The 12,508-nt window shown below is 48.5% G+C and overlaps 1 protein-coding gene across 2 annotated transcripts in view; it reads right to left on the reverse strand.

The window, feature by feature from the left end:
• Positions 1–6,429, reverse strand: part of LRRC1 (leucine rich repeat containing 1) — a 129,520-nt gene extending 123,091 nt beyond the window's left edge. The window contains exon 1 of one of the 2 annotated variants that reach the window (XM_082638175.1): positions 6,092–6,429. In XM_082638175.1, coding sequence (XP_082494301.1) covers positions 6,092–6,250 — 159 coding nt within the window. In that variant the 5' untranslated portion in view covers positions 6,251–6,429. The remainder of the gene's footprint in view (positions 1–6,091) is intronic. The other variant, XM_082638176.1, reaches the window with a different exon arrangement.
• Positions 6,430–12,508: the final 6,079 nt, after the last annotated feature.

Raw genomic sequence — 12,508 nt, forward strand, 5'->3', positions numbered from 1 at the left:
CCTGACACACCGTCCAGACCCCTCCTGGCCCCTCTCCAGTCCCGCGACCACTTGGGCAGCCTCGCTCGAGCCACCTGGGAAGGATGGGCTTTGGCGACCACGACAGGTTTTTTCTTCCTTCTAACGTGAATGTCACCCCCTCTGAAGTCTTCCCTCAGCTCCCCAAAGACGGAGATGCATCAGAGCTGTCACAGGGCCAGGCCCTGTCCCCAGGGGCAAGTGACACGGAGCTGGAGGCACGCCCTGGCTCCACAGCTGACCTTGGCCAAGTTCCTTACACGAGCCTCCGAAACAACTCCCTAAGTAAGTCTCGGTGCCCACACTGGCAAAACTGGAAATATAAGGGCTAAAGTGAGCGGTGGTTCCATTTAAGGGAAATAATTTCTAGAGAGAACTTAATGCAATGTTTGGAGCTCAGTAAAATCTCAGAAAGTGGCATCTAGTAGAATATTATTAATAAGTAGCAGATACTCAAAGTTAATCAAAGGCACTCCAACATCCACCAACCTGGGGCAAATGACATCTTCCCCAGGCCTCAGTTTCCTCACCTGTAAAGCGGGGGTGGGGGGGGAGAGGGAACAGGAGATGAGGGAGGGGCACTGGACTAACACGGAACAGAACAGGAAAACAACCAAGAGCTAAACTGTGTAACAGCAGCAGGCTCTCTGAGAAAGCAGAACTTCAGATAGTTTCCCTAACTTGAGAAATGTGCAGGTCACGGCTCTCAGGGGCAAGTGCTCTCTTGGACGCCCTTCCCCCTGGGCTTTGCCTTAAATTATTTTCATTATAATGCCACTTAAGTCTGTCCAAATCTAAAGCTTCATATGCTTTAGCCCTTATAAAACTGTAAGGTGAGACAATGTAAAAATTGGATAAAAACCAATAAAAGAGAGCTCAGCTTTCATTGAACATGACGTATGACAATGATGCAATTTTGTTCCATGTGCTCAACTGCTCACACAGTGCGTTAAGTACAAGAATACCTGGAGCAAGTTCCTGGCAACTCTGTGGGGCTCTACCACCGTGGGGCTGGCATCCCCTCAGCCAGCCAGCCACCACTCTTCTCTAACGGACCATCGTGAACCCTTTGTTCATGTACTTCCAGCCCTCATCTGACCCCAAAACACAATTTCTGCGATAAGTCCACATCTGTCCTTTCCCGTTCGCTACAGACAATCAAAGGGGTTCGCAATCTAACGCTGGGAGGAAATCTTTATGACATGCCTCATTTGGAAGGTCATCTGGATGTTACAGAATCTATGATTTTTTTAATTATTATTTAAAAGAATATTAAAAATTTACTTTTGGTTTTAAAAAATCACTTGCAAATTCCCAGGAAGATGTCTTTAAACTCTAGTTTAATATACGTTGTTTCCTCAAAAATCAAGAAAATATTATATTTTGGTGAAAGAATTGAGTAACTGTATAAATATTATAAATTTGTTATATGGGGAAAAAAAACATGGTTTCCTAATAAAAGCATCTTGCCATAGTATCCAGAAAGATCTTAGACATCACAGACCTAACTGTAAGTGTTCTGCGCGCATACTCTCTTCAATCCCAAGAACCACCCTATAAAGTAGGTGCTACTGTGACACGTGAGGAAACCGAGGCTTGAAGAAAGAATGAAAGTGATGGAGCAGCACCTGAATTGATTCCAGCAGCCTTGCCCCCTGCTCCTTCCAGACCAGCCCTGAGAGCCTCTGTAGAGGACGTCCAGACACGCACAGCAGGGATCCAGGGGAAACCAGCTGGGGGAGACAGAGACGCAGAGGGAAGGTGGCATTCTCAAGGAAGAAATGACAGGACCTAGTGACAGGATGGATGGAGACAAGAAGGCAAGTCCCTGAACCTGTGAGCCAGGAAGAATGGCTGGCCCGGCCTCCAGAAATGGAACTGCTGGGGAGAGAAGCCAGTGCAGGGAGCCAGACCTAAACTAAAACACGGTGGGTTTAAGACAAAAGGGACTTATTCCAAGTGGGGATGGATATCCTCTCAACAGATCACAGGCGAAGAGGCTGAAGTCTCGTTACACAGGAATTACGTTTACAAGGCACGAAGATTATTTCGAAAAGACAAGGCGGTCAAAAGTGTCCAGCACAGGGGAATTCCCTGGTGGTCCAGAGGTTAGGATTTGGTGCTTTCACGGCCGGGGGCCCAGGTTCAAACCCTGGCTGCGGAACTGAGATCCCACAAGCCTCACACACGGCCAAAATAAAAAAGTGTCCAGCATAGAAGAGACGGAGAACAAAGATAGGCAGGAGAGGACCACTGAATTCTGAACATCTGTGTCTTTACTAATTCCAATAGACCAGTGCACAGTACAAGTCAGGCGTGGCACAGGCAATCACAATGGCAAAGAAACAGGGCTGTCTCCCCGTGACAGCACGTGAGGACTCATCCAGGCAACAGGCATGCCCACTGTGTCCCAGATACTGTCCTAGGTTCAGCCACAAACAAAAACCCCCCTGCTGGCATGGAGCTTAAGTTCTGGCTGAGGAGACAAAGAACGAGCAAGCAAGGACACAGTCTGGAACCAGGGGGTGATGAATGTTCTAAGGGCTAGGGAAAAAAATAAAGCAGGATACGAGAAACAAGAAAGGGCAGGGGCAGGTATCTGAGATAATGTCATCTGGCAATCACGGAAGGACTGACTGAACTCTAAGAGGAGGTGACAGGATGAAACTCAACTTTTTAACCTAGAGAGGCTTGAGAGCATTCACTCCAAGTGTCTGCTGCCTAGTAGACCAGGCCCTGCAATGGTCTAGAGAGACCACAGTAAACACATGTTTGAAGATATCTGAGCATCGTGCACAGATTGAGGGGAAAACTGATGTCATCAGGAACACAGAGAGGAAGGCAGGAGAGGAAGATAAAACAACCGCACCACGTGGATGACCTTCACTTCTGAAGACCTGGATATGCTCTGACTCCATTAGAGAAGGACAGATGCTGGAGCAGTGATGAGCTTCAAGGGACAAGAAAGCAGCAGAGGAGAAAGATCTGCATCAGACTCAGCAGCCTTCAGTCAACAGATAAACAGGGGTTTACCCAGCAGGACCCACTGGATGCGGAGCTCGTGCTCCCAAGGGGGCACCTCGAGGTGTCTCTGTTAACACACATCCCAAAGGGATGGGGCTGGGGAAGGGGACCAGTTGGAGGATGGGAAGGGGTAGTGAGGCCAAAGGTGAGGGCTCTAAGTCCCCTGCAGCCATGAGAGGCTCACAGGGTGGGGACACTGCTGAGGACAGTGATGCGAGTTCAGCAAAAGGTCGGCAGATTAGGTCAGTACCCACGGCGGCAACTGATAACTGCAGTGCCCGCTCCAACCACAACCACCACACCTGTACTAAAGTCACTGTCTCCCCACAAAGCTGCTGATTAAACCTTGTTTAATCTCTGTATCCCCCACAACTAGCAAATCCTGGAGGGTCAATAAAGGCTCTACTGAGGCCAAGCTTACATGACAGGAGTAAACCAGGAGGGGCTAAATAACTGAGGTTCTGATGGAGGTGAGAAGCCCAATAGTCCAGATTCCTGCTCAGTTGGCAGATGCATGAAAGGGGAGAGCTTGTGGCGGGGGGGGGGGGGGGGGGGCGGCTGGCCATAGCGACTGTATCACACCAGCTGCACAGCCCTGAAAGTCACTTCAATCCTGAGTCTCAATTTGGAAAACAAGGGGATTGGAGCAAATCAGAGGCTGCAGACTTTCAGGGAGAGGAGATGCTTTTCTCAGTGCTGAAGGCTGGGGAGCATGTGTACTTTTGCTATTGGGGTTGGGGGATGCAGGCCTCCCCTTTGGCTGCAAATGAATCGCGGAGACGAGAACATAATGCAGGTATGGCCACCACGACGAGGACCTTGGAGGTTTGTCCGCAGAAGAGGCCCACTGGTGACGTGGCCGGTAAGAAGACAGGGGCTGGGGGAGGGGGCCAGGACTGCAGTGAGCAGCGGTAATGAGTTATGCAGACCTCAGACGGGAGACAACGGATGCCCAAGCAAAGACTGTGAATGAAACATCCGTGTTTTGAAGGCGGTTGCTGGAGTCTGGCTTGTACACACCCAGGCACACAAAAAGTCAGGGAGAAACAGATTTTACATAACTTGAAAACTATGAAACTACTTTAAGAGCTGTAAGAGCAATTACCCATATGCCAGCCCACTTCTAGCCTTTGAAAAGCTTGTTTATTACCATATTTACTGAGGGCTATCAGACTGTATTTTGAGCTTCTGAGAAGTTTCCATTTAGAATCAGTAGAAATACCTGACACATCCAAACCCCATAATTTCCCATACCAAGCTGAATCTCCCAACATTACAGACAAACCCACAAACTTTGCAGAAGGGAGTGAAAAGCCAATCCAGTCACAGGAAATCTTCCAGCTCTACAAAAGAAAACAAACAAACAAAAACACCACAAAGAGCACGGAAACATTTCTAGTCTAACAGCTTTTCGCTCAAGCTTTAATAACTTTATTCTGAAGCCCTTGAAAAGTATTAAATTACATACAGTATTCTATATTCCTGGCAGTAGCAATGCCTAAAACTTATTATAACTTAAGGCAGTAAGTGAACTCATGACTTTTAAGTCAAATTTAAGGAAGCTAAAGGCCAGACAAAACCATGTGTTTGAAAATGCCCACAAAATAATAAATGCCGGAGGGAACTGGATGGCTTTTCTGCTTCTAAGCTAAATAAAGCCTGGGGGGCTTTGCAAAGATCCTAGTGAGGATAATCACCGCCCCCCCCCCCATTGCACACAGCAAACCATCCAATCAATTCTACGCAGACCAAGGAAAGTTAATCCAAGAAGAATAACAACACTTGAAATGTTGAGAAAAACATAGTTCTGCTGTTTAAAACACTCTTATCGGGCTGGAGGACAAATCGGGTCATTCTAACATGCCAGAACATTTGACTGGTGAGTGTTTCTGTGACCATGTCTTGGCTTTGTGTTAACAAAGGGTCCTGCAAGACATCTGAGTTCCAACGCTCGGGCCTTCAGGAAGGTCCTCTCTCGCCTGCCAGCAGTCTCCCTACTTCCTGCACACCTTCGGATTAACTGCCCCGACTTCCTGCACAGCCCTGGATTTGGGCTACCTTCCTCCTTCAGGCTTACTCAAGCTAAGTTCCCCGGGCAAGCTCGAAGGGTAAAAGTTCGCAGTCCCCGACCCTCCATTAAAGCGCAATCAGCATGTGTCGCTTGACAAGCCTGGCCGCGGCAGGGTGATTAATTTACATAAACAACTCTGAAGAGGTAACTCATCACTGCAAGGGCAGAAGTCAGCCGGCTGAACCTGGCCGCTCTGGGAGCGGCGGCTGCAAGGCTGGCCCACCCGGCAGAGCCTCTGCTGACGTTCACCGCGGCTCCTTCCACGCAACAGGTCCACGCAGGCAGGGCACCAGGGCACTTGCCCACAGCTCCGCAGGCGCAGCCCCCCTCCTGCCCCGCCCCCCACAGCCGGTCCCGGAGCCCGGGCAGCTACGGCTCTTCCCGGCACGGCCCACCCGCGATAAGGCCCGGAGCACATTCTTCGGAAGATGCCGAGATAGCGCGGCTCTCTCGCGCGCTGCCCACCTCCTCCCGGCCCAGTCCAGGCCGAAGGGAAAAGGCGCCCCGGCCAGCGATCGGGGAATGCGAGACAAGGAGACCGCCCCTGGAGCCGGATGCCGCGCTCGGTCCTTCCAGCCGGGAACGGCCCCGGCCACCTGGCTCCTCACCTGCCCGGTCACAAGTGCCGGGCGCTAGTACCTAGATATGTCTATAAACTACTTATCGGCACAGAACGTTGTCCCAACTGCACAAGCTACAGCGACTACTCAGAAAAGAGCAAGTCGCTTTGTATAGAAGGAAAAGGAACTTTTCGGGAGGGGGAGGGGGAGGGGGAGGAGTGTGGGAGGAAGAAGCAGGTGAATGAACGTAGACGTTGTTTCCGCGGGACCTGCCTGCCGGGTCCCGAGGTGGAAGAGGGGGCGAGAGGGGAGGGGAGGGGAGAGGAGGGGACGGGGTGGGGGGAAGAGGAGGGTGCGAGGCTGGCGGGGCCCGGCCGCGCTCCCCCAGGGCTGCGCGCAGGTGAGGCTGGACACTCACCTCCGGCAGCTCGCGGAGCTGGTTGGCGTCCAGCAGCAGCTCCTCCAGGCTGCGGGCGTAGCGGTAGATCTCCTCGGGGACGTAGACCAGAGAACAGTGGCGCTTGTCGATGGTCTCCACATGACGGTTGCACCGCCACAGGGGGATGCAATGGAACATCGCCGCCCGCCGCCGGGTCCCGAGCCGCGGAGACCTAGGCTCCCCGCCCGCTCCGCCCCCCCGGCGGCTGAGCTCCGCCCGTCGCCCACTCCGCGCTCGTTGGCCCCCGTGCTCGCTCGCACCTCGAGCCGGGCTCCACGCTCCCAAAAGCGCCCAGGAACCTCGGGCGAGAGCACCCCCCCCCGGCCCCGCGCCCCCGCCTGCCCGCCCGCCGCTGCGCCCCTCCCACCCTCCGGCCGCGCCGCCGCCGCCACTGCCGCGCTGAGCTTCCTACTCGCCGCCGCCGCGCGACTGAGCATGCGCGCCAGTGGGCTCGCGCCCAGGGCGGCTCCTGCCCGAGGGATGCTCCGCTCCGGGTTTTCGCGGCGACCTGGATCCGGAGGGTCGGAGTAGCAGCGGTCAGACGCTCGCGGTCCCCCTACTCAGGCTGGGACCCAGGGAATGTCGCGGCATCGGAGGGAGCCCCTCTGAAGGAGCCCGGGGCAAAGAGGAGGCAGGGGCGAGGCAGCCCGGGGGGAGCAGAATAACTTTGCTTTTTACTTTTACTTAACTCGCTCTCCTCGCTCCCCTTCCCCAAAACCACTTTCCCTTCCGGGGTCAGGCGGGACCGCCCCGAAGCGTACCTTGCGCGCCGTGGGCGGCCGGAGCCCCAAGGTTCCGTGTGGTTTTGAGGTGTCTCCAACGCCCTGGCTGCGGCTTTCTTGGCCACTTGCGTGCGCGCTGCTCCAACACCCCCCGAAGTGAGCGGGCCGCCCCCGGCCCCGCACGGCACCCCGGCCCCTGCCTTGCCCCTGGTCCTCGGGCACCGCCTGCAGGCTGTGTAGCATTCTCAGTAATCATCGTCTCTGTACACAGTAATAGGAGATCCTTCTCCGCAAACCACCAACATAGGCGTCAGAGAGTCTGCGAGATTCTTACAGATGTGGATGCACCCCATCAGAAGCCCACATACAAAAACGAGCTGGCAAAGATTAGTTTCTGAGCCCATTCCAGCCTGGCCAGATGTTGGTCCCTGGCGACTAGCCTGGACAGGTGAGGAGGGAGGAGCGGGAGAGGTGGGGCAGGTCGCGTGGGGGCTTCCGGCTGAGCATCCTCCATCCGGCTTCTGCGTTTCTGCACCAACACCCAGTCTCTTGCGAACAGTAGATTGCAGCCCAGGGAGTAGCTGGGGAGGACCCAGGAGGCTCACTACTGGGTGATAATGACCATTCCCTTGCCCCTGATTCGTATCAAGGGACTAGGACCAAAACCCTGAACTGACCCTCTTCCTATCTCCAAATAACCAAACTGGCTCCTTCGCAAAGGGTTGCTGACCATGTGAAAACCAATCACATTTATGGATTGTTTTCTGGGGGTCTACTCTTGACTCCCCACCTGGCCACCCCCCTAGTCCTCACACCTTCTGCTTCAAGTGAACTGGGCCTGTGACCTCTGAGTAGACACCACCCAGGCTCTTCCACCCCCACTACTGCCCCCAAACTGCTAAAATCTGGAGCCACGGAATCCGCATTTCTGCAGAAGACTGAAAGCTGAGTGTGCTACATGGCCAAAGCAAATCTGGGTCCGAAACTAGTTTTTGCAAGGCATATGTGGTCTCAGTTCCAACCGTGCACCAGACAGTTTTCCTGGGGTGAGTGGGGAGGGGAACACTTCGTCATTTCAACTCTACTAGGACAGCTTTTCACTTCCCAGTCGGTGAGGATGGGTCCAAGTACCATTGCCTTGTCTGTTTCTACCCTGGCATTATCACCTGAACTCTAGTTCAAATCAATCCCTAAACTCCACTGCCCTACCCACTCCACCTTGTCTTTTGCTTGTGCCGGCTTGATTCCTACATTCTCAAGGAAGGTTACCCGGACTTTGAACCTTAGTCACTCTTCCTTCATTCTTGCATTCCAGAAACCCAATTTGTGCCACCTTTAGTGGGAGACTGTGGTTCCTGCCTGAGAGCCTGGGTCTGGAATGGTAAGCAAGTCACTGGCCTTGTTAAGTTTTCCAACTGCTTAAAAATAATAATAAAAATAAAGAAGGCCTGGCCCCCCATCTTAATCTTCTATTGACTTCCAGAGATTATCACACTAGATTATTATAATAAACACCAAATGTGTCTTTAAAATGTGGCTGATCTTTTTAAAAGTTCAAACCTCAAGAAGCATTCCCTGTGTGCCTCTCCATGGCACTTATACTTCCCTGTGTTAGATTATTTTTGTAGCACCTTAATCCCCAAAAGACTGTGACCTTTTGGACATCAGGTACTGTCTCACTAGCTCTGTAGACCCCTGCAACTACCATAGTTCCATATGTACACTGAATGACCGGCTAGTCTTGGCTCTTTGGAAAGTCAGTGGCAGAATTCTTGACTTTCCTCATTTCCAAAGATCTGCCAAGAATCTGAAACATTAGTCTGGTAAGACAGAAAAAATGAAAACACTTTGCCAAGTGGAGAATTAGGGAAGCAATTCTTTATCCTCCTGAAGAGTTTGAGGGTTTCCCTATTGATATAATTTCTAGTTTCTTTCCCCATATGTATATGATTTGGACTCCAACAAAATTTAAACGACCATAGAAATCTAATTTTTTTGGAATAATGCAATTCATTTTCAGTATGAACCATTTTTCACATCCACTGGGGCTAGAGAGGTCTGACTTCCAACTCTGGCTCTGCCACCTAATAGCTTTGTTGAACAGGTTGCTTCACTTTTATAAGCCTCAGTTTTATCAGCACAAATGAGGACAATGGTCCATGGGTTGTTATCAGGATTAAATAAGATGGTGTTAGTAAAACGCTTAGCACAGTGTCAGGCACACATCTGTTCAATCAATAAATATTCACTATGTACTGGTTTGTCTGTGTAATCAACATCTATCTTTGTTTTGGGGGTCACTCACTTTGGAGAAACCAGCTGCCGTGCTGAGCAATCCAGTAGAGAGACCCACACGACAGTCTTGCCCATAGCTATGTGAGCGAGTAATATTGGAAGCCAACCCTCCAGTCTCAGTCATGCCTTCAAATGACTGTAGAACCAGCTAATCCCCTAAGTGCAACCTTGTGATAGACCAGGAACCAGGACCACTCAACTAAGCTGCTCCTGGATTCCGAACTCTCAGAAACTGTGTGAAACAAATGTTTGTTATTTTAAGCTGCTAAGATTTGGTGTAATTTGTTACACAGCAACAGATAACTAGTAAATGTACTTACCATGCTTCACACATGGTGCTGCAGATAGGTCTTGCCCTCATGAAGCTTGTATTCTAAGGTTAAGAATGATAAATTCTCCATTAATGGGGGGCTTCCCTGGTGGCGCAGTGGTTGAGAGTCCACTTGCTGATGTGGGGGACACGAATTCGTGCCCTGGTTCGGGAAGATCCCACTATGCCACGGAGTGGCTGGGCCCGTGAGCCATGGCCACTGAGCTTGCACACCCGGAGCCTGTGCTCCGCAACGGGAGAGGCCCCAACAGTGAGCGGCCTGCGTACCGCAAAAAAAAAAAAAAAAAAAAAAAAAAAATTCTCCATTAATGGTGTTGTTGTACTATTATTAATTTTTTGACTATGATGGTTGTCATTAATTTCTTTTAAAGTGAAAGTCCAAAGTGATAGCTGGTAAGATGGGGTAAAATGGGGATTCAGAGGTTTGAGCATGTGAATTTTAAAGGGAGACACCACCCCCATCCACTAGAATGACTAAAAAGAAAAGGATCGACAGTCTCAAATGTTACTGATATGGAGCAACTGGAACTCCGGCTTTGCTGGTGGGGGTGTAAAATGATAAAACCACTTTTGGAAAACAATTTTTAAGGTTTTTTATAAGCATATGCCTACTTTAATGATCCAGCCATTCTACCTACCCCTGGGTATTTCCATACAAAAGCTTGTTTACAAATGTTGATAGCAATTTTGTTAAAGATAGCCAAAAACTGGAAACCATCCAAATAGTCGTCAACAGATAAATGAATACTACACTGAAACAATGGAATAAGAACGATAAAAAGAAGTTTGTTCCTTTTCTACTACTTTTCTAATGTTAATAATACTTGTAACAATGTGGATGAATTTTAAAAACAGCATGCTTAGCAAAAAAAGCCAGACACAAAAAAGTATATACTGTATGATGCCTTTTATATACATGTAAGTTCTAGAAAATGCAAACTAGTACAAGTGGTACAACCTAGATCACTGGGTACCTGCAGCCAGGGATTGAGGAAGAGATGTGGACAGAAAGATTGATGGCAAAAGGCATGAGGGAACTTTTTGGGATGATGGAAATATTCTACATCTTGATTGTGGTTGTTACGTGGGTGTGTACATTTATTAAACTCATCAAACTGTGTACTTAAAATAGGAACCTTTTATTGTCTAAAATTTATACATCAATAAAATTAATTTAAAAAGTTAACACATAGTATACAGGTAAATGTACCCAACAGGCAGTCGTAAATTACATCCAGGGCCAAGTCATGTTGTGTTAGTTATTTATTGAGTGGCCGCTATGTGCCAGTCACTGATAAATTTACTGAGATCTGGAGGCTGGGAAGTCCAAGATCAAGGCACCAGTAGATATGATGTCAGGTGAGGACCTGCATCCTGGTTCACAAATGATCGTCTTTTCACTGTGTCCTCACAAAGAACAAGGGAACAGGGGAGCTCTCTGGGGTCTCTACTATAAGGGCACTAATCCTGTACATAAGGGTGCCACCCTCATGATCTAATCACCATCCAAAGTCTCTGCCTCCAGATACCATCACATTGGGGATTACATTTCAAAATATAAACTTAGAGGGAAACATATTTAGTCTATAGCATTTTATCTTCTCTGCTGGATGGCAGCTGAAATTTTGTATTATTTTATGCTTAACTGAGATGCTTGAAAACTGAACTACACATGCATAATTAAAGGTCAGCCAGAGATATGGGCAGAGTTTATGCAGAATTTGGAGCATCCACTGTCACTCAATCCTTTCTGAGGTTTCCCCCTCTCACTTCCCAACTGCTGTGGTCACCCCAGCCCTGTCAGACTGCTCTAAACATTAGTTGTTTTCATTTATACAAGAAATATTACCCGTTCTGTGCAGTAGAGAATAGTGGCTATGCTTGTTAAAACCATGAAAACAGAACCTCACCTAGTGTTATATCCTCTTTCCAGTGTAGACTCCCCTTCAGTTTCCACTTGCTTTTGGTCACTCTCCAGGATCTTCAGATAGTTTTTTCTTAATATTTTGTCCAACATTATAATTGTTATCTGTGGGAAGGTTGGTCTGATAACCTTCCCACTCAGTCATTACTAAAGATAAAACAGTATTCCCTGCTTTTTATTAATCAGAATCATTTATTTATTCAGCTTTACAGGTTGTAATAGTATGTAAACAGTCTAAAATTTCACATTATGAAGACTTAAACTGCTCCTCCATTCAGAGAAGTTACAGATGAGCAGTTTGAGTTTATCTGCTCTTCTGTTTTTCTCAATCTGATGAATGTGCTCATGATGAGACAAATATTGAACAACATTTTGCCTTGATGGAGGTGAGCAAACACTGTCTGTCATGTAGGCTGGTGGAAAAAACTCATAATTTTACATTGAATTTTTGCATCTGCTGCTAACCAGGGATGAGATCTTGGGTGATTCATATTAACTCCAGTATTCATTTTCTTTATTTCTGCAAAAGAGATGAAAAATGCCACCCTCAAAAAGCTGTCAAGAAAACTGTGGATTAATGTAGTCAAAAGAGCTTTCTGTACCCCAGAAAACTACACATTAGGCATTAGTCACTGTCAGTACTCTTTTCTCAGTTACCAGCCAAAAGAAAGCCTATCCTGTGAGTACTCCATTTGGGTAAACAATATGTAAATTATTGGATTGGGAGAAGTTAGACTGTAAAGTTTTCAACATGAAAGAGACTATACCAAAGGAGCCCAGTACAAACTATAGCACCCGCCACTGAATCCATCTTTTTCTCTGCCTCTGTTTCACACCTTCCTTCTCCAGTAAACAGAAACACGTGGGGTGAAGCCTAAAGGAGGCTCATGAGCACACTTCCTCGGGTTGGGGCGATGATTTCCATTTGTATAATGCTTTTTAGTTTAAAGAGCCATAACATACACCATCTCACTTGATCAAAATGTATTTTTTAGTCATTTGGATAAACACAGAGGCTTCATTTACTGCTTCATTTGTTTTCCACCTTGATCCACAAAGGATTTAAGAAGAGCATAAAGATTATCCTTTTCTCATATCACTCTTATTTTATAGTTATGGTGCCT

The sequence above is a fragment of the Mesoplodon mirus genome, assembly GCF_964341445.2.
Source record: "Mesoplodon mirus genome assembly, chromosome: 12".
Classification (NCBI taxonomy): domain Eukaryota; kingdom Metazoa; phylum Chordata; class Mammalia; order Artiodactyla; family Ziphiidae; genus Mesoplodon; species Mesoplodon mirus.